General features: G+C 33.8%; 2 protein-coding genes across 16 annotated transcripts in view; one reads left to right on the forward strand and one right to left on the reverse strand.

The window, feature by feature from the left end:
* The window catches only part of Cog7 (conserved oligomeric Golgi complex subunit 7), a 95,051-nt gene extending 94,780 nt beyond the window's left edge, over positions 1–271 (reverse strand). For both annotated transcript variants that reach the window (XM_069831039.1, XM_069831037.1), the window contains exon 1: positions 122–271. In XM_069831039.1, coding sequence (XP_069687140.1) covers positions 122–124 — 3 coding nt within the window. In that variant the 5' untranslated portion in view covers positions 125–271. The remainder of the gene's footprint in view (positions 1–121) is intronic.
* Positions 272–940: 669 nt separating this feature from the next.
* LOC138703288 (protein bric-a-brac 2-like) overlaps positions 941–23,895 on the forward strand; it is a 212,012-nt gene continuing 189,057 nt past the window's right edge. For 3 of the 14 annotated variants that reach the window (XM_069831047.1, XM_069831048.1, XM_069831046.1), the window contains exon 1: positions 1,262–1,398. Coding sequence is in view for 5 of the 14 variants with exons in the window: in XM_069831043.1 (XP_069687144.1) it covers positions 1,111–1,398 (288 nt within the window). In the remaining 9 variants the exon portion in view is untranslated. Of the gene's footprint in view, positions 1,399–1,472; positions 1,618–23,895 lie in introns of those variants that run through there. The other 11 variants (XM_069831043.1, XM_069831045.1, XM_069831051.1 and 8 more) reach the window with 8 other exon arrangements.

Below are 23,895 nucleotides of genomic sequence, written 5' to 3' on the forward strand. Positions count from 1 at the left end.
AGTACGATTTACGCAATTCCTGAATAAATATTGCTTTCACATAACATATTATTACTCCTTACGATTTTACAATCCTTTTGAGAGTTTCTTTTTGTTTTGCAGGTTACATTTGTATACATACCATTCTAACTTCTATCTAAATTAATGTGTTTTTATTTCTTTAACGTTACGTCTCTCTGAGGCCAGCCGGCACAATTAGTGACGTACATCACAATGGTGAATGGTCACGTCACAGCATAACCGAACGAAGCGCGATACGCGCTCTGAATTTCGTCTTATTTCGTTACTCCAAAGAGAACAAAATAACTGTTTATTCTGTAGATCCTGTTTAATGAAATGATTTGGAACATGAAACGTGTAGAAGAAATACACATATCATATTCTTATTTCTTTTAACACGGTTCATTTTCATTTAAAAAGTACCTACGCTAAGAAAGAAGCCTGAAGAACAATTACACATCTTTGTAAATTACTGCAATAATGTGATTTTATTATTCCTTGTCTCTATTGTAAACATTCCCTTTGCAGAAATATAATAAAGTTTTCATTCCACTTTTATATGCAAAAGAGAGCGATATATATATATATATATATTTATAAATAATATTATACTATAACATCTTAAAATAATTCCTAAAGAAAAGATTATCGATTCCACGCCTTTCCATTCTATAGTTCAAACACCGGAAAAGTTCTGTTATATCTTCAAAGGTGAATGACCGAAAGAATCATTTTCTTGTCACGGTACAGAGACCAAGTTTCTCATGCACATGACAGTACATTATTCCCATTAATTTAATGCGATATATCAAGAATATGTATTAATTTGGTACAAGTTGTGATTAAAAACAATAGGTGACAGCTGAATTTTTAAAAGGGGGGGAGGTAGTCTGTGCAGAGATAATTTTAGAAAAAATAAGGTGGCTGAAAGCAGCAAATATTTTTTGTGTGGTTGAATATAGTGCCTGATCTATGACATTCTTTACTGTGCAGTAATATAATAGAAGGAAGATTTTAGCATCAGTGTGCAATATTATTTCAAAATTTAAATAAAAATACAACTCTAAAAAGCTAAAAGCGCAAACTCCCCTCCAACATTAATTAACAAACATGGCGAGACGCGAGAGACGGCGTCTGTGCAAATTTATTTCAGATTGGACGACGTCTGATCAATTTTCTTCGTGGCTGACTCCTGTGAAAGGTCAAAAGCATAAAGCGTATTGCTTGCTATGCAAAAAAGTATTTGCTGTGAGTCACGGAGGATTGAACGATGTAAAGGCCCATTACAAAGGAAAAAGACATATTTGGCTACAACTTCAACATCAGGAAAGAGTTGCGGGCCAGTCAGAGGAGGGTCACGTAGAATCACAGACCAAAAGGATCTTATTCAATGAAGAGGTAAGTGTATCGGGTTGTTGCCAGCACTACGTGTACGTAATGTTTAGTATAGTTTGCTTCTTTCTTCCAAGTAAGTAGGACAACATAGGTTACCGGGCCAAATCTACAGTTGATGTCATAGGAATTTCCCAAATGATAGGGCATACGCCATTTTCATTTTTGATCCAAAATTGATATCGAGAAAGATGCAATAGTGGAGGGTACTCGTGCAATATTTTGGTAAGGCACATTAAGTTATTACATTGTACTGCTCCGTGTTTATGTTGTCGTTTCAGTGTATCTTGAATAAGTAACGGAATCGATGTGTATTGAAAATATTATTTAAATATGATTTTTTTTTTGGTGTGGGCTGTGATATATACAAGATACTGTCGAAACCATTTCCATTTCTGCTATCGTTAATACAGGCTCCTATTATTTCTGTCTTATTTAGTATTGGTTCTCAGAAATGCAAGTAATTATTAAAGCTGTGTTAGTGTAAACATATTGGGTACACATATTGGTTATAAAATTACTGGTCAATATTGCGTGAATTGTATTAAAGAAGAATATGTCTGAATATTCGAAAATAATACGTGATTAACCAGAATTACGAAATTGTTATTCATTCGTGTCATTAGTTGTTTTGATGTTTATCGTGGATGAGAGAGTGATCGGTGTAATTTTCATATGTATATTGAGAGATCTTTGGATGTGCCAACTCAGCTGTGTAACCTACTGTCGGATTTAGTGGAAAAAATTATTGAGGCGTGTTCGGTTTTTATTTTTAAATATGTCGGACATCGTATGTTTTTCGTACTTCAGTGCTGTGTGTAAAAATTATGGTTTTAAACTCTTAGTAAATTCATATTACAGTTGACTTCTGCCGGTATGACAGTAACCCCACTTTTGTAATGTGTCATTTCTAAGTTTACAGAACTTAGCATTACGTGAAGTCGACAGTGAAATACATACTGTACTATCTTCGGTTAAGAAAATTCTATAAAATGTACGAAACAAACTTGTGTTGCGTATTCATGGCTTTGTTCTAATATAGCTATAGGCTAGACTTAATAAACTGAAAATTCGATGTCAGATTTAAGTGACCTACTAGTAAAAATAGTGTAACATTTATTGTATGCAAGCTCTAGTCCTACTTGTATCTTATAATATTGTCATTACAATTATTACATTGCACTTGTGATGAACAACGAGCCCACAAAGAATTTTATGTCACTATTGGAACATTTTTGGATTGTTACGAAAGCCTGTGACAGCTGCTAAAGAAGTGAATACGCTCATTATTGAGTAAATGAGTTAACATAGTGAGTGTGTTAAATTATTTGAATTATGGTAGGCCTACGCCGGTTGTACAAAGTAACTTGACAACTTGTTATACGTTTATTTATGAGAAATGCTCTCTTCATTGAGCCTAATACTGAAACACAAAGAGGACTTGGTTATCAAACTGCGTAACTTGTAAACTAACTCTCACATAAGCCTTGGCAATTATATGCACACTATTCAGAGCTGATTGATTTAGATCATATTTAACAACCTCAAATAAGCTTAGGAAATTGTATGCACACTATTCAGTGCTGATTGATTTATATCATATTTAACATTACTTCAAGTAGGCCTAATATCATTGTCAGTTACAGTAGCTTACAATGGTTAGACGTATAGTTATTTCGAGCTGAATTTTCCATTAATGATAGGGTAATTTGCTAGGAGATGTCGTTGCATATAGACCAATTTTACACCTGACCTTAGTGTATACAACGTATACTAAAACACTAACCTAACCTAACCTAACATAACCTGTAACAGATTAAGGAAAAGGTTAGGTTAGGTTAGTGGTTTAGTATATCTTGCAAAGACAAATTTTAGGTTTAGTGTAAAAGTGGTTTATATGCAACGACGTCTCCTAGCAAATTACCCAAAGATTTTATGCTCAATTTTCGAAAGGTTGTAGAAAAAAATTCGGAAACATAATTTCGACCCAACCTTACATAGCCTATCACAACCTTAATTAACCATAACTAACCCAAGCAGTTGGTAGTTAAAGTCAGTCGGTGTCTATTCCAAATTCGGCGGAAGTCACTCAACGCTCGTTTCACCTCACATTATAACAGATTGCTCAGCCTTATAGGCTTTGACAGCAACAACTTTTATCAGTTTCACAATGCTGCCATCTAGCTACTGCATAGTAAGTCACATTACAACTCTCATTTGAATTGCATAGAGCAACTGTACTTTCATCTAACAGTCATTCTCAATCGACAGTGGCGATCCTGGTGGTTGTTCTCTTCCATATGTTACCGATTTTAACATGGGGTTGACCAATCTGTTATATATGTGATCAGGGGTTTAACTTAGTTATGCTTGGGTTAGGGTTAGTTAAGGTTAAAGTTAGAAAATCATGGAGTGGCCATCCTACAGAATTACCATAATTTTTTATGTTGGCTAAGGAGAAATGTAGACTATATACTTTAGGCCTATAGGTTGCATGAATACTTTCGTAATTCCATTAATTAATTCTGTGAGCCTTAGGTATTTCTCCAGAAAAGCTGCACCAAAGAAGTCACAATTCTATTTTGTTTCCTTGGTTTCTGTGAGGTGTGCGTGCGTGTGTCCAATGCCTAGACATTTGGCAATGGAGCCATTAATTAGTCTTCTTGCACTCCAATACTTTTGCACCAAGATATCTTCTTTCTCTACAGCTGCACGTGTTTTAAGATGTTCCATATTCACTTCTTCATTGGTGTTACATAACATACAGGAAGGTATATGGAATAATCCTATTCTGTGTAGATGGTTTTGATAAACAGTCACAGCCCGCCACTAATCTAAACAAAGCAACAACAGATTTGCTAGTGCTTGTGGAATTGCTTCAGGATTTCTTAATATTATTTCCCATAATTTGTCTTTAATTTTTTCCTATATTTCTTTTTTTTTTAGATCAAATGAAATTTGTTGTGGATCATTTGTTTTATAGAATGAAAAGAAAATGCCTGGCTTTATTTTTTATTATCATTGTACCTTTTTTTTTTTTTTTTTTTTACCAGGGCTTCTGCTATACTTAATTTCTATGTACTTACGTTACATTGTAAGGATCCATTGTATACCAATGATCTTTTTTAAATTTTATGGCCCAGTTATTGCTTGTATTGCAGTTTAAAACTTTCTGAAATTTATTTATTTTGTATAATAGAGTCTGTGAAGTGAAGAATCAGTGGAACAGAAAAATTCTCTCTGGCACCAGGACTTGAATCTGGGTTTCCAGCTTTATGTGCTGGCGCATTATCCAATAAACAACACCGGATTGAATCCCTCTCATTTTAAGTTCTACCTACTGTGTTCAATTCGGTATCGGGGCTTGAATCCGGTGTAGCTTAGTGGATAAAGTGCCAGCACATAAAGCTGGAAACCGGGTTCGAGTTCCATGCCGGAGAGAATTTTTCTCCGTTCTACCAATTCTTCACAGTATGGAAACGCAGAATTACTGCACTGAAACTCCGTATGTACTTCAGTTCATCATAGTAATAGAATCTGTAAAGCTATGTAGATAGCTATTATTCCTACATCAAAATTTGTTGAATATGGACAAATATTATGGTAATGATCAATCCATACCAGAGGGAAAAAGACCTTTGGGGAGGCCGAGACGTAGATGGGAGGATAATATTAAAATGGATTTGAGGGAGGTGGGATATGATAGAGACTGGATTAATCTTGCACAGGATAGGGACCTATGGCGGGCTTATGTGAGGGTGACAATGAACCTTCGGGTTCCTTGAAAGCCATTTGTAAGTATGTAAGTAAGTAATGATCAATCCATGCCAAACCAACCATTGCATAAAACCTTAATGTTACGGATCTGGTTCATTTTGTGTACATTTGTACCTTTACATAAGATTTTTAGGACTTTTATTTTCAAAAACTGTGGACCTATCTTTTTTGACATATTGAATTTTCAATATTGTCAAAAATGCTCAAAATTCACTGATCTCCATATAGGGCCTACTTAAACTACATTTACTACAAAACTGTGTTATCTGTACACTTGTGGAAAGTGTCAATTTGAAACTTATGAATAGGACTCAATTTTTTAGTGTCGAATTTTCAAGAAACGGAATTTTTAAATTAGATAAAGGAAGTTCCCATAAAAGTACATGTCTTCTAGATACTCAGTCCAAATTTGAAGGTGGTATCTCAGTAGTATCGTGCAAAATTTAAATTTTTTTTGTTGACAGTGACAATTTTTTATACCTGTTCAGTCATCTGTCACAAACAGGTTTGAACCTCGTGATACCAATAAGGCATCATTCATAAGGCAACTAAGCCAGGCGACAATGAGGTAGAGTGGCCAATTCCTTTCCCCCTCCATTGCATACATAGTTCTGACTAGTAACATATTACACTAATCAGACTTCAGATGTATACAAAGAAAAGTTCTTTGTCAGACATATTCTCAAGTAAGATGTACTTCCTGATAATAGATGTACAGCTGTCAAAAGAAAAAGTGGCCGCTCTCCTGGAACAAAGTTCCCTTCGGGTATCTTCGCTATAATTCGGAGACAGGCGATGTTACATGTTGTTGGACCACGTTGCCTGATATCTACAGTTATAATTGAAGTATTCTCTCTGTGATTCGATAGCGTAATGGTAGCGTTCAGGCCTCTTATTCATGAGGTCCTGCGTTCGACTACAACCTCGTGCTTTTTATGTTCTTTTTTGTTATGTTTTTGAGAGAGACAAACTATACATAATGGCTCCTTTCTCTTTTACGATTATTTTAGTAATTAACATCAGGTTCATTAATATATTATGCCATGACTTTATCATTATGATATTGTGTTTGCAAATGGAAAGAAAAAAGATTTTATTCTCAATAAAAATATCTTTCGTGGCATAAACAAAACAAATTTACTGGCGTCGGCCTTAAAACATTCAAACGATTAAGCGTTAAAAAAACAAAACAAAAAGCCACAATTCAATATTTAGTCTATCTTCCTCTTATCTCGATCATCTTGCAGTCGAGTGGGCATGGAATCGACTAGTCTTTGCAAATAGCGACTGTTCTTAGACACGATATTCCAGGCATTCTGAACATACCCACATACATAAGTGTTCTGTCCATGAGCAGGTCTTTCATTGCAAACCCAGCAATCTCCAATCATTCCTATTTTCTGCCTTCCTCTTAGTCTCCGCATATGATCCACATATCCTAATGTCTTCTATTATTCTTTTCAACCAGAGACCCAACCAATTCCTTTTTCTCTTTCTAATCAGTTTCAGCATCATTCTTTCTTCACTCACTTTTTCAAACACAATTTTATTTCTTATTCTGTCTGTCCACTTCACACGCACCGTTTTTCACCACATCCACATTTCAAATGCTTCAATTCGTTTCTCTTCATTTCGTCGTAATGTCCATGTTCCTTCCCCATACAGTGCCACACTCCACACAAAGCACTTCACTAGTCTCTTCCTTAGTTCTTTTTCCATAGGTCCGCAGAATATCCTTCTTCTTCTATTAAAAGCTTCCTTTGTTCATGTTTGCAGTTTTTCTTGGGAAGGATAGGCCTAAATGCGGTAACATCCCGTTGCTTTCCGCACACCACTATCTCTTTCGCATCTTATTAAATTCCAGGGGACCCAAGCATGGAGATGAGGAGAGTGGATTTGACTAATTGGGCCCTCCGGACTTCGCCGAAAGTCACGGCAAGGGTTAAATATTAATTCTATCAGGATGTTTGACCCGATCAGAGACCGGGAAATCTCAATTAGCCTTTGCCCCCCGCATCCTGGACTAGCTTCTACGAATCATCAGAAAATCTTAGAGTGTGATTGGGCCAATTTTTCCGAAAATGTTTCCACACTTTTGCCCTCGTAGCTCAGCGGACGAACGTCGAAATTTAGATGTCAACGTCTCAGGTTCAATTCCTCGTTACTCCTTTTCATTTTATTGTGGTTCAAGATAGTATAATGTAATAATACAAAAAGAAAAACTAATACCAGTATTATGCAACTGGATTTTTCCAAACCTAATATTAAATTTATGTTATTTATATCGCTAAAGAACGATTACAATATAAATAACTAGAATATTATTTATACATTATCACTAAAGAACGATAACAGAATATAAATGATAAATATCGGTTTGTTTAATTAATAAGATATTATATAATACTTATTTAATTATCTAAATAAAATAACCTATTTTACAAAGAAGATTGGTTATTTGTGTTATAATAATTACTTACATAAAATACAGATTATTTATATTGCGAAAGAACAATAACAATATAAATAACTTGAATATTATTTTATAATGCTAATGAAGGAAAACAGAATATAAATGATAACTTGAATATTATCTATATCGCTAAAGAACGACAACAATATAAAAAACGTGAATATTATTTATATCGGAATTTCACAGATTTATTACAGATATATTTAAGAAATTGTAGGAGAATAGTAATTAGTAACAGTGTCCTATTTATTCTTCTTGGAGCCAAATTTGTAACTTTTAAAAGTGTGGTTACTATGTTGAAGTGTATGTGTTGTAACGGATGCTTGATTTGTTATGTATGTGAGTCAGTTATGTGATGCTTGATGTCGTCGCAATGTCGTAATTATAGTTTGATTGTGTTTGTATGACTATTGTGTATTAATTTATGATGTATGGTACGGAAGGCTGCGTATTTGTGTTATAGAAGTGTTACGTATGTGTGTTGTTAATGTTTTTGTATGTTTCAAATTGATACCGGATATTTATTTTGCAATCGCAATGCCTAATTTACGGTTTGTTTATGTTTTGTTTATATCGCATAAGCTAATTTAATTTTCTTTTCTATTTCTCTTTATGCTTATCTTTTTTGTGTATGAAACTATAGCCCTAACATACATATGTAAAATAGGGCTAACCACCATTGGAGATACAATAATAAAAATTGTTGTTCATATCGTTATAAAATGATAACAGAATACAAATGATGACTTGAATTTTATTCATATCTCTAAAGAACGATAACAAAATATAAATAACGTGATATCCATAAAGAACGATAACTGAATATAAATGATAATTTGAATAGCATTTACATCGCTAAAGAACGATTAAAAAATAAAATGAAAACTTGAAGAAGGCCCGAACCCACAACCTTTGAATCACTAAACAAGCACTCTACCGCTGGCCTACACTTTCATAGTTCGGGAACTGCTTGTACAAGCACATGCATTGTGTAACATCGCCGCGACCCGAAGTGGACTTTGAAAATATTCGCTGTTCACGAGTGCGGCCACTTTTTTTTTTGACAGCTGTACAGCTGTAAAAAAATGGTGACCCCACTCATGAACAGCAAATATATTCTAAGTCCACTTTGGGTCATGGTGATGTTACACGTTGCATGCACTTGTAGAATCATACTTGAAGCAGTTTCGGAACTGGTGTTTAAGCAGGAGTCAGTCGATATCTGCGTCTCATAGAGCAGTGGTAGAGTGCTAGCTTAGTGATTCGAAGGTTGTGAGTTCGAGCCTTGTTCAAGTTGTTTTATTTTATCTTTCTTTAGCGATATAAATAATACTCAAGTTAGCATTTATATTCTGTTATCTTTCTTTAGCAATATAAATAATATTCGAGTTATCATCTATATTGTTATCGTTCTTTAGCGATATAAATAATAAAGTTATATAGGCCTATGTTCTGTTATCATTCTTTAGCGATATGAATAATATTCAAATTATCATTTATAAGTATTCTGTTGTCATTCTTGAGTGATATAAATAATATTCAAGTTTATATTTTGTTATTGTTCTTTAGTGATATAAATAATATAAATTTAATATTAGGTGTGGAACAGTACAGCTGAATAATACCAGTTTTCCTATATTATACTATCCTGTAATACAATAAAATGAAAAGGAGTGACGAGGATTTGAACCTGAGATGTTGATATCTAAATTCCGACATTCTTCCGACTAAACTATGGCACTTGGTACTTATGTAATGCAACGAATTTTCAGAAACACTACAATTTGACATTTGTTTAGATTATATTCTGAATATTTAATAATGACATAAAAAGGTTATGTTTATGATAATAATAGGAGTTGTAGTAGCAGGTGCAACAGCAGTAGCATCTTTTGTAACTATATCCAAAGCAATGATCAAGAAAGTATTATGTGGATACAGTTCAGTGCAGGTCTTTTGAAAACAAATTAACAGCTCTGAGGTCGAGGTTATGAACTATATTTTGTTTTATGTCTGCAAATATATAGTTATTAATAAGACTCTAACATGTATTTATAGTATTTATTTTCTAATTGAAAAATTTATTTTTTATGATAGTGAATGCTTTGCCATTATTTTAAGACCTAGGTAGAGGCTTAGACTCTTTGAGGAAACCACAACTCCATTTCTGTCTGCGGAGAAAGTGTAATATGGGCTGTAATTTGGCATCCGAGGCAGGTAGGCGTTTCCACTTTCCTGAAAGGACAGCTTGGAGATGGGTGCAAAATTATCAACGTTCAGCAATTTTTGGCTGAATAGCTGGGAGTGGTAAAAGGAAAATTTCAACATCACAACAGGATGTCAGATTAGTGGCAGAGGTTGACAGCAATATCTTTCATATTGCTGTTACTTTGAAGGCAGTTGTTAGTTTCCCTGGCCATAACCAGACATCGTTTAAGAGCTGCCATTCCTGGGGAAGTTCATGGGTTAAGAGCATTTAGTCTTTGCAGTAAAAAATGGTGATCGGGATTGTAAATGGGTAATCTTTTTGATGAAATCATCTCTTCTACTACAAAGGAAGACCACTCTTTTATATCGTCCTCCTGGAATGTGATTCGACCAGAGAGATGCTGCCATTCATGCCTGCAAGTATTAGTGTCTGTGTCATGTTGGGGATGGATTTCTCGTCGTGGAGTGGTCACAATCCATCGCATTCGAGGGAAACTGAACTAGCAGAAATATTAATGGTTGCTGGAGCACTATATGGTTTTTTATGCTAGGTTGTTATATCCTATTGGAATTCTTCAATTTCAGCAGGATAATCATCCAGTCCACACATCTCAATTGATTCGAGACTGGTTTGTGAGGAGAAGACTGCCTTGTTGCTCTGCGGACTTGAACCCTTTGGAGAATATGTGTGCTCAAATAAGGAAGCATATGCGGAAAAATTGTCCCAATCTCTCTCAAAGACGTTCTGATGATTTGTGGAAGCTTGTCCAGGATGTCTAGGATGCTGTGGCTGAGAACAGTTGCTATTTGAAAAGACTAGTCGATTCCATGCCCACTTGACTGCAGGATATTACGTTTGTTTGTTTGTCTGTTTGTATTTTTTTAATTGTTTGAATTGTCTAAGGTAGACACCAGTAAATTTTTGTTTATGCCATGAAAGAATATTTTTGTTGAGAATAAAATCTTTCTTTCTTTCCATTTGCAGCCATAATGTCATAATAAATAATAAAGTCTTGGAATAATATATTCATGAACCTGATGTTAATTACTAAAACAATCATAAAAGAGACAGGAGCAATTATATTTTCTCTCTCTCTTAAAAAAAAAACATAAAAAGTACTAGGTTGTGTTCAAACGCACAACCTCATGAATACCAGTCTGGAATGCTACCACTACACTGCAATAATAACAGAACACTTCAATTATAACTGAAGCCATGTGGTCCAACAACATGTAACATCGCCTGTCTCCTAATTGTAGCGAAGAACTGGAAGGAAACTTAGCTTTTAGAGAGCAGTCATTTTTTTCTTTTGACAGCTGTACAAATGAGCTAGCACCTCAATCAGGGATGGGCCTATTTATACACCTATAACCCAAAAGTAGAAGAGATTCCAAACATAATGATAAAGATTCTCTTCTTTTCTTAACTAGCATTCATTCATTCATTCATTCATTCATTCATTCATTGTGTCCTGCCCAAGGGCAGGTCTTTTTACTCTTTTTTTTTTAATTACCTTTTATATATATGTTAAAATTTTTCCTATATTTAGCCCGTGCCTGCTGTGTTGGAAGGCTTGGTAGCCATTTTTTAAATTCTACAGGCAGGTTTTTGAAATCTACCACACCCACCAAAGATGTGTTTTCTCAAAACTACGTTTTTTATCAATAAAAAGGTCCCTTGCGGCTTCTGTTTGCTCTGATTTAACATGAAACTTGGCAAGAATATTCAGCATGCTTCAATACACAAAGTAGTACATTGAATCAGGTCTTCAATGAAAACTTTTCATGATATTAATTTTTAACCTCTAAAAATTAAAGAAAATTATAAAGAAAAATTTATGATTATACGAACATTTTTTTCTCATTAAGAAATGTTCAAATTTAAAAATTCATGGACAGTTTTTTTAGTCACGAGATGTAATAATAATAATAATAATTTATTTATTTAATCTGGCAGAGCTAAGGCCAGTAGGCCTTCTCTTCCGCCCAGGCAGACTCTAATTCTAATTGAATACAATTGCTTACATAGTTATTACATTAATATCTAGACCATAAAACAACATGAAAGTAAATAATGAAAGTTGGATAAGTAATGTTAGTGTGACAATAATAAACATTGGTAAGAAATAGTTATAATAATAATAATAATAATAATAATAATAATAATAATAATAATGAAATAATTTAGATATTTATCTGTGATATATATAACCATTAAACATTGAGAAACCTGAAACAGCTATTATTGTTAACAAGAATTGTTAGAAAAATATTTCGTTAGCCTATTCTTAAATTGGTTTGATGTCTGACAGTCCCTGACATTACTCGGTAGGGAATTCCAAAGCCGAGGAACAGCCACAGTGAAAGAAGATGAGAACTGTAAGTCCTTAACAGAAAATTAAAAAATTCAGTAATAATTCTTAAGCCGTCAGGGATGTTTAGAGTTTACACTTAATTTAATAGCATTAAAATAAGTAAAAATTAATATCTAAGAAACTAATGCATGGAACTTGATGAAATTGAACACATGTTACTTAAATGTACACACACAAATTTGAAAGCAATTGATTAAAAACTTTATAAGTTTCAAAACTCGATCCCAGTGTCCCTTAACTAACATATTGTATATACCACTGCCACCGGGTGCTTGCCCACTTGCAGTGTAAATAAATACATACATACATATTGGATGCTTTTGTCATCTCCTATGGGGTTAGATGATATGTTCTCCCTGTAGCTGTAACTGGATTCAATTTGCAAAGAATAAAGTTTCCTAGTATGGCAAGAAAATCTGATTTCTTAGGATAAGAGAAGGATGTAATTGGTCCAGCTGGTTGTAAGAATGATATTTTAACTTAGCAATTAACAGAATTCGTTGAGAGAATACATCCCATCCACCATGAGTTGTCATATACACATGCCACAAAACCAGCCATGTGATCAAAATGTACATATTAAACTTGTGATTTTAATACGATGTAAAACAGTTTCTTCAGAAGCTGAAAATGCTTTGGTTGCTACATCTTCAGTTGATACTGGAAGATAGACAGGAAATTCACAAACAATTAGAGAAAACATGGGAATTTTACTTGAAGCGAGTAAGGAGATAGGTTTGGAAGTAAATCTCGAAAAAAACTGAAAAACTGTACATTTTGTGGCTCCTTAATTAAAAATAGAGCAACAGTGTTTTCAAGGACATAGTAGAGTATGTAACTTTTGATTTACTTCCATGAAAATAATTTATTATGCTGTGTAAAAAATGTTAAAATATTAATTTTGTATGCGACATAAATTACGTGTAGTTCATGTAAAATATGTGTCATGCAATTTATGCGGCCAACCCTGCTGATAACACAGGAAAAGTCGTGTAGATGCAGCAAGATTGTTGTATCATAATATATAGTTTCTTTGAAAAGAATGTCCTTTGTTGCTTTAACACTTTCTGGCCTTGTTTATGTTCAATTGGTTTTTGTACTGCAAAATAGCCTGCATATCTTCATTTTATTTTAGGAAGGGATACGTTGCCTGTGGAATTACTGCATTGAAACAAAAGGTTAGGAACTTTTAAAAGGAAATAATAATCCTGAATAGAATTAGAAATCCTTTGACTTCATGAAGACATGACAATTATTGCATCATAACTGAGCTACTGGTCTGACAAATATTTCCTCTACAGAGTACCGTGTATTGTCCAAAGATCATTTTTCTAGCAGGAATAGCCAACACTTGGAAGATCAGCTAGAGAGAGGGACAAACTTGCAACTCCTTCCATTCTCTTGTGATTGTCATTTGAATTTGATACTTAGCAAAATGCTCAGATAGCGACCAGTGCCAGGTTAAACTCATTTTCAGTATTTTGTTTCATAGTAAATAGTAATAAGCACTTCTCAATTTTTCATGGGGATAATACAGCATTTGTTACTCAAAATTATTTTATAAGTAGAGAAAGTGTGTTTTATACAGAGTGAAGAAATAAAGAATATTTTACATTTTCTGAATTTTTCATTGGAGATAATACAGCTTTTGTTACTAAAATTATTTTATAAGTAGAGAAAGTGTGTTTTACACTCAGTGAAGAAATAAAAGAATATTTTATATTTTGGTTTTGGAAGATCAAATTTGAATAAATTTTCATTTACCTTATTCTTTCCCACCAGAATATTAATGACAACACACACAACACAAACACTTCGTGCTGGGATTCATCTCAAACTCCTTTTTCACTTTTTCTCCAACAGTACTAGATCCTTGAGAAAGTTTGTGCTTTGCTCTATTCATTCATCATAGTATTCTGCTCAATGGCAGGTCTTTCACTGCAAACTCAGCTTTCTCCAGTCTTTCCTGTTTTCTTCTTTCCTCTTTGTCTCTGCATATGATCCTTATATCTTAATGTCGTCTTATCATCTGATATTTTCTTCTGCCCCAAACTTTTCTCCCGTCCACCATTCCTTCCAGTGCATCCTTCAGTAGGCAGTTTCTTCTCAGCCAGTGACCCAGCGAATTTCTTTTTATCTTTCTGATCAGTTTTAGCATTATTCTTTCTTCTCCCACTTTTTCCAACACAGCTTCATTTCTTATTCTGTCTGTCCATTTCACATGCTCCATTCTTCTCCATACCCACATTTAAAATTCTTCTGGTTATTTATTTTCACTTCATCACAATGTCTATGTTTCTGTTGCATACAATGCCACTTGCTTACTTGCAAATGGTTTTTAAGAAACCCGGAGGTTCATTACCGCCCCCACATAAACCCGCCATCAGTCCCTATTCTGAGCAAGATTAATCCAATCTCTATCCCACTTCCCTCAAATTCATTTTTATATTGTCTTCCCATCTACTTCTCGGCCTCCCCAAAGATCTTTTTCTCTCTGGCCTTCCAGCTAACACTCTATATGTATTTCTGGATTCGCCCATATGTGCTACGTGCCCTGCACTTCTCAAACATTTGGATTTAATATTCCTAATTATGTCAAGTGAGGAATACAATGCATACAACTTTCTCCATTCTCCTGTAACTTCACCTTCTTAGCCCCAAATATTTTCCTAAGCACCATGATTCTATCTTTACCGCTGAGGGAAAAGTTATGTTATTTAAAACTGACTGTAAGCATACCTACATTTTTAACAATCAGGCAATTTTTGCGAACCCTTTCACAGTTTGAGCAAAAAACTTAAAAAAAAAACCTATTTCAGCTATTCCAAACTAAAATGGACTTCTTAAAACCTAAAAATCCGGTCGCTAGTTATTACTCACCAGATGATAGGGAACACACTTTTCTTGATTGATAGTCACATATACAATTTGGTCTTGTGTAAGAAAACATATAACAATGAACGAAATATTTACTTTTGTTAGGCCTACTAAAAAAATTGTTTTGTGCACAGAACTAACACTGCAATAAATCAAACCGAAACTAACCAGAGCTACTTGGCGGCTTCCTCTACACTCTACTTCAGTTTGAGTCCTCCAGATAGCAACAAAAATAAGAAACAAAAAAATGTTCAAAGGTACACTATATTCAAGGCCCAATAGTCTCCCTTACACCCCACGCTGTCCACTTGCACTACTGTCTCATTTAGAATTTGCAAGTTTAGTCTTTATTTTTATTCCTATGACCATGGTCTTAGTCTTATTTACATTTATCTTCATCCCATACTGCTCACAGCTGTCCTTTAGCGCCAGTAGCATATTCCTTAGTATCATTTTCTCTTTTGCTAACAGTGTTATGTCAGCAGCAAGTCTTACCCACTTTGTTCTTTTTCCTCCTATTACCCCTCCGATGTTCTGACAATAGTTCTTCAGTATATCCTCCAAGTAGATGTTGAACAGGGTGGGTGAGAAGGGCATACTCCTCTCCCTATTTTACTTCCTTTTGACATTTCTTCTCCTATCCTGACTGTGACTCATCGTTTCATATGAGTATAAAATTACTGAACAGCTTTCTCTCTTTTCAATGCACACCAATTTTTGTTTAGGATCTCCATCAGTTTATTTCAATCCACTCTGTAAAACACCTTTTCTAGGTCCACAAATACTATAATAAACTCCTTTATTCTTCTTTAGGTATCTTTCACAGATTGTTCATAGCAGTCCAATTGCATCTCGTACCTTTTCCCTTCCTGAAGCCAAACTGTTCTTCTTCCAACTGTTCTTCTATGTTAGAATATAAATATCGATTCAGTATTCAGAGGAAAATCTTCACTGAGTGTGATATAAGACTGATAGTCCTGAATTTGTTACATTTCTTAGGATTATTTTTCTTTGGTATTGGAAGTAACACTGTCTTTGTCGATTCTGTCATCTATCAACCACGTAGATTTTCTGTTATTTTTTGTGAAGTCCAAATACTTTACTTTGTGGTACATTAAATCATATCTTTATTTCCTCTCTAGATCCTCTATTTCTTTACATTTTTCTTTCATCCAGTCTTCCTTCTCCTTGTCAGTTTCTCTTCTTAGTTAAGTTTCCTGTAGTTTCTTCTACCTTCTTCAGTGTTGATGTTTTCCCATTTTCTCCTTTCCTCCTTCTCTGTGACTCAAGGTTTCTTAATTGTCACACCTTCTTTGTATCTTACTGTTTCTTCTGCTGTTGTCTGTATACAGCTTTTTAGATGAGCTCAGTACTGATTATTATTTTCAGATGTGCCGTTCTCTTGAAATTTGCTCTATTATGAAGTTGTATTTGTTCATAGACATGTTTCCCTCGGATTTCAAGAGTTCCAGTGAATGAGAAATAATGTTTCGTGTTTATAGAGTAATTATGGATATTAGAGTCATTCACAATTTTCTTGGCCAATAATATTTCTCTAGCTGGGAATTTTCATCTGCGTAAGTTTTTGTTATGGATTGATACTTGAGGAGATGGTCCTTATTCATTACTTCATTGTTTTGCAAACTTGGCAAAAAATAATTTTCTCATGCATTAATATGAGAAATCATGGATCCATTGTTCAACAAGTCTTTAGACTATTTTATTTTCTCTTTTACATAGCTAGAGGGTTTTCAGACAGATTGTCCCCTGACATTTCGTCCACAGTAGTCCATAACAATTTTGTCCATGTGTATAGTCTACTAACAACATTGTTGTTGACATAAAACTCAGAAGGTTAGAGTGGCTGGGACACGTAGCCTGGATGGAGAACAATCGCACACCCAAAGCTCTACTAGATGCATTACCGGTAGGAAGAAGGAAAGTCAGACGACCTAAATTGAGATGGCTGGATGACGTTCAGGCTGACCTAACAAAAGTTGGAATTAGAAGGTGGAGAACACGAGCATTAGACAGGAGTGATTGGTCGGATGTTCTGAGGGAGGCTAAGGCTAAACTATAAGGGCCGTAATGCCAATGATGATGATGATGTATAGTCTACTCTTAAAAGTCGTCCATTTTATTAGTTTTGTCTATCATACAATCATGTTCGCATATATTTTGGCTCATCTTATATATTTTCAGTCTGTCGGCCTCGGTAGCATAGTCATTGATCATTTAATATATTACAGATCTTTTTAATAATCAATTAATTTTGGAAAACACATGAAGAAAATTAAAATAATACATTTTCTGCTTTCTCCCCTTCAGTATTGCACAATTTAATTCTGTAACTCATGACATGAAATGGACTAAATTGAGAAATAAGACAGAAATAGGCACTAATATCAAAGTATACAGTTTTATGAACTATGAAATGTCTCTATTTAGAACTAAATGTCGATGGTAAACATAAATTCCATAGGTTATACAGTACATATATGAGAAAAAGAAAAAAAGCCCCTACTTTTACCAAAAATATACTGTTTACTGATGATGTAGTAGTCTTTCACAGGCATGTTCATACTGGCACTAATTAATGACAGAATTGTATTGCAAGTAAATAATTACTATTGCATCTCACTTAACAATACACTACAACTTGTGAAAATTTACCTGATCATATGAGGCATTGTGAATGTATTGGACGAACTTGACAAAATCTCGATTGTGGCTTTGCCCCTAACAGCCACAATGCCTTCCTTGTATTATTTCTCACGGACATGCCTGGTGGGAATACCTTCTTCTAAGGAGATCGTCCTCCCAAATGTTTTGAAGCTTTGTATAAATAGTTTTTATTCAGTTTTTTATATCCTTGCCAGAACATTTCTATCAATTTCACAGAGTTAGTGTATTCATGTAGTAATCTCTTTCTCTGCGCGCACATTTGTACGATATTTTAAATTTAGTCTGTAACAATATTCACATTGCTTTTGTATTCATGATTTGACACACTGCAGTTTAGAGTCATATGTGAGTGCGTCATTTAACGAGAAAAATGGATATATTAATTTTTAAACAAAATGAAAGTCAGACGAGGGAGCTGGACCAAATAAGGTAGACTGTGCTTTGATTAAAATTACTTCGTACGTGATAGTAGAGAGCAGCATTGCAAAACTGTAAAAACACAGTATGTTAGTGCATAGTTTGCAGAATTCATTAACATATGTCTCTGCCAAACAAATACTGTACATATAGTGTTGCAACCAACATTTGTACATCCACACCTGTGGAGTAACGGTTAGTATGTCTGACCGCAAAACCAAGTGACCTAGGTTTGAATCCCGGTTGTGGCAAGTTACCTGGTGGAGGTTTCTTCCGGGATTTTCCCTCAACCCAATATGAGCAAATGCTGGGTAACTATTGGTGCTGGACCCTGAACTCATTTCACTGGCATTATCACCATCTCATTCAGATGCTAAATAACCTAAGATGTTGTTCAGCATTGTAAAATAACCTACTAAAAAAACATTTGTACCGTGCAATAGACAGAAAAAGTTGCAGTTCTATTTTTATTTAATTTTAAATACGATATCTCAGTGATAATGTGTAAGTATGTTAATTGTGGGAATAAACACGTTATCATACAGCTATTTCATAAAAAGAAATGAAAATAGACTGTCAGTTCACTTACCTTTCCGATTATAATTTGGATGATATAGTGACACAGGAGTCTATAGACCTATTCTTATAGAAAGATGTCATTTAGTTCTGACCCTCTACTATTGTCACTGCTGGATTCTGTGGAATTCTGTTCAGAACTGTTGATGGAAATTAACATTTCTACTATGCTACTTTTCACAGCGAATTCATTGTCATTGTATGCTGTACTATTACATTTTTCTTGCATGACTGACATTTGCACAATCTTGTGCATAGTACTGTGCACTCAGTTAAAGAATGAAGGTTATGAAACAACAAATTCTTGATAGTTATTTCAAGAATTAAGATAATCCAGCCACTTCAAAACTCCAGCCATCCACTTTACTGACATCTATTTATCGAAATCGTGAAGAACTCTCTTAATTTTCTATCTAACTTCCTCTCTCGTTTTGTGCATGCATAACATTTTAACACTTGCATATGTCTTTCGTATTATTGCAAGTAGAATGGTTACATCTGCTGATATGACTGTCTTCAATCATGTTTATTACATGTTAGTTTTACTTCTTGTAGTCATTTTACCCTAATTAAAATTTTTGTTTGGTTATAAATTTTTTTTGCGTCCATATGTGAACACAGCATTCTGTAGGCTCATTGTTATGACGTAGACATATCAGCTGTTAATTTCAGTGTCAAAGTCGATAATATTGCATTCCATTGAGACAGGAATTAGCAGTCATTCAGTTTTACAGCACTTATTAAGAGTTTCTGTTCAAGTTCTATAGTAAACTTAATGGATTTAATAATTTATTAAATTATTTAATGTGATAATGTGTGTGTGTCTAATGCCTACCCACTTCATTTGCGTGATTCGGGTTCTGCATATTGCTGATAGATGACAGGACTGTGACCAATTTTCAATTTATACACCACTTCGGTGGACCACACTGCACATATGTATCTGTGAAGAGTTATGTGGTATACTAGGGTGAGTGTATGTGTAAGTCTATTAGGGAATGGGTGAGGATGATGATGATGATGATGATGATGAGGAGGAGGAGCAGGGCCGGGTATTTATGGAGATCGCGAAAATCACGACATAATAGATATACAATAGATTTTTACCACTCTTTACGAATTAAGTGATTCTGATTAATAATGTGCGGATAAAACAATCACGAAATAGAGTTCTAATAGCGAAATATGAACACATTCGCGAATTATTACTATTGTGTCATTTTATAGTGAATTTCATATTCTGATTTTTTTTTTTCGGATTTTTTTTCACTTGAATTTGTTATATATCTAAGTACGCTACATTACATGTTATTCCAGGTGTTCTGATTACATTAGTGAACTGAAAAGACGGAGAATTTAACATTTCACTAATAATTTGAAAATGTTAATTTGAGGGCTGCAAGTTTTCTTTCGCTTTTAATGAATGTGTGTTAAATACAGTCTTAATCCAACAAATTTTGTCTATTGGCCATACCGCACTTTTACCAGAATCCAACGAACCTTTAATGTTAATTATTTGGAAAGTAATATTCATACTGAGTTAATACTCCAATTCCAAAATAATTGTATTTTCTAAAATTTCCATTAATCTCCATCAAGAGTACAAATCAATCTCCAACAATCTCCGCTGACACCAATATTAAACAACACAAATGATAAAATTAATCTCCATAAATACCTGTCCCTAATGATAAGAAAGGGAGAAGGGGAAACCCAGTGCTGATATGTAGCCTACTCCTGTCAAATAGCACCAAGTGGGCTGCCAAGCTTCACGTCCCCATCTGACAGTTAGGGGATGATATTTCTTGTAATGAAAGTTTCATTTTTTGGAATGAATTCTCGCTATAACATGGGCTTAAATGATTTATTATTTTGATAACCATTACAGTTTTGTTGAACAAATTAAATAATATTACCGAACATTAAATTTACCTCCGTGAAGATAATACATGTTTTTAGTCCATTTTCACGTGTAGATTCTGAAAACAATGCTTAAAATGTCACATCACGTCATATATTTTAAATATCCTACATCGAAAACTACTTTGCGTCCCACCTGGCAAGGTGCGTCATGTTGGCTACCTCTGCCCTACACGATTACATACATATAAAAAAGTAAAGATGAAAATGTGTTATTTGTTATACCATCAGTATCTATACTAATAATAAATCTGTAGCCAAAATTTTTCTGTTAAGTTTCGATTTTCCAAAAATAATTGGTGTTAACATGTATAATTAACCATCCTGAAACCGAAAATCGCTTTTTTGAAATTTTTGTTTGTATGTCTGTCTGTCTGGATGTTTGTTACCTGTTCACGCAATAATGGCTGAACGGATTCCGATGAAAATTGGAATATAAATTAAGTTCATTGTAACTTAGATTTTAGGCTATATGGCATTCAAAATACTTTATTTAAAAGGGGGGTTATAAGGGGGCCTGAATTAAATAAATCGAAATATCTGACTTATTATTAATTTATGTGAAAAATGTTACATACCGAAAGTTTCTTTAAAAATGATTTCTGATAAGTTTTATTCTTTGAAAAATTTTGATAGGACTGATATTTAATGAGATAAATGAGTTTTAAAATTAAAATAACTGCCATCTAAGGTGGTGTAATGAAATAAAAAACAAATGACTTAGTCTATAATGGGCCTTGGACAACAACAATCGAAAGCTATGAAGCATAGCCCACAGAGAATGTTTCTGTGTTTGTATGAAGTAATATCGGAAGCTAAATTAACCGATTTGTATAATTAATTATTATTTCGCCATTGGAAAGTGTAGTTTCTCTAGATGGACATAATGCTATAATGTTATTACAGTAACTTCTGAGTGAATCGAGGACTGGTAAGATTAAAATAGCTTCTTATGCACAGAAAACTTGATAGGCTATTCTATGCAAAATTTTGATAGGACTGATATTTAAGGATATAAAAGACTTTTAAAATAACAATACAATACATTTTCACCGCCGCCTCAGATTATAGTGTTGTTATTCCTGCTGTAACTCCTATGTGCAAAATATAAAATTTTTGAGTAGAATGAAAAAACACATTTATTCATTCCATGGCAATGGTACATAGGAGATCGTGAATTCTTACATTTTCGAAAGAAAGAAATATAATTACATATCACGTATCATTATTTAAGTTACTTGAAGGGTTCAGAACCATAGTGGGCCAACCGCCATTTACTGAAGACGTAGAAAACAAGGGTTAAAATTAAGTTATTAGCATAATTCAATGGAAACATATAGCAAGTAATATAAAGTATACATATTAAAACTAAATGATATGTTAATCTTCATTAAACTATGGTTGCATGTAATAACAATAAAAGAAACACGTTAAATAATAATAATAATAATAATAATAATAATAATAATAATAATGTTTTATTTTCGCTGGCAGAGTTAAGGCCATAAGGCCTTCTCTTCCACTCAAGCAGCCTTAATCAATACAATACATACATTTAAATTACAAATATTTACACTACACTTAAAAGGTTCTCCAGCAATATTCTTCACTACACATTTATTTAAATTTAGATAAATCTATAAGGTAAAGTAGTAACTTAATTTATGAGCTAATTTAATTCAATGAATTATAATTAATTTAATATTTGAGATAGCTAGTAAAATGATGAAAATTAATTTAATATAAGCTTACTAGGACTGTGTTACAGGGAGAATATATATATTTCTATTTCTATAATGAGAATATTAATGTAATTGCCATTAGAGGTTTTGTAAATCTATTTAGAGAAATTAATGATAATAATAATAATAATAATAATAACAATAATAATAATAATAATAATAAGAATGGACAGATGTTAGTTTCATTATAAGTAACAAATATTAATCAGCAATTAATCTGTTAAGTAAGAATTTATGTAATTTTGACCTAAATGAAGTTATTGTCCAACAACCCCTTATATCACTCGGAAGCGAGTTCCAATTTCTAGCAACTGAAACTGTATAGGATGAAGAATATAAAGATGTCCGTGCGTTTTCGACCATATGGATATAGAATTCAAGTCATCATTAACTTTAGTTATGGCGTCATTTATGTAGTTAGGTCGAGTATGCAGATAGATTTGTATGTCGTCAGCATAAATATGGTGTCAGCAGGATGTTAGATTAGAAGAAATATCATTAATATAAAAAGAAAATGGTAAAGGTCCTAGGACAGAACCTTGTGGTACGCCAGTCTTCGTGGTACGCCAAGTGGAATAACTATTATTAATATACATGCACTGTTGGCGTTCACGAAGATAGGAGTCCATCCACGCTAAGGCATTATCAGAAAAATGCAGTACTCTTAATTTTGCAATTAGTAAGTCAACGTCTACAGTGTCGAAGGCTTTGGAGTCATTCATTCATTCATTCATTTATTTTATTCCATAGATCTTACATGAGCAATGAAGCTTTAAGATGTGGAACATGTCATCATTTTACAATATTACAATTACAATTTTTACAGTTTTACAATTTAGTAATTTTCTACAATTTTTACAATTTTGTACAATTTTTTTACATTTTTTTTACATGTTAGTATTGTGATCTGTCCTTTGTCTAAAGCTTCACGTATATCCTCAGTCACTTTAAGCAGTGCAGTCAATGTGCTGTGTCCCATTCTGAAGCCTGATTGGTAAGGGTCAAGAATATTGTGAGTATTGAGATAATCTGTCAATTGTTTGTGCACAAGCTTTTGAGAGAACAGGAAGAATACTAATTGGTCTATAGTCTTTAGGTGTTACAGGTAGCTTAATTTTAGGAAGGGAACGAACAATAGCCTTTTTCCATATGTCTGGATAATGTGAAGTCATTATGGATGCATTGAATATATGGGTTAGTGTCGGAAGAATTATGTCCATAATTTTGTTCAGAAGTTTTATATTTATATTGTCTACTCCTTGTGATTTTGACTTGATGCGCTTTAGTACTGGTTTTACGTCAGAAGGTATTATGTAGGAAAAGAAGAACTTGTCTCGTGCTGGGGCGGGTGTAGAGATTAATTCATTAATAGTCTGTTGTTTCGTTGCGGCGTCAGGTACGTGGATAGTGGTGGATGTGAAGTAATTGTTTAGATCATCTAGACAAGTAGTAT

Source organism: Periplaneta americana, chromosome 7, assembly GCF_040183065.1.
Source record: "Periplaneta americana isolate PAMFEO1 chromosome 7, P.americana_PAMFEO1_priV1, whole genome shotgun sequence".
NCBI classification, from domain to species: Eukaryota; Metazoa; Arthropoda; class Insecta; order Blattodea; family Blattidae; genus Periplaneta; species Periplaneta americana.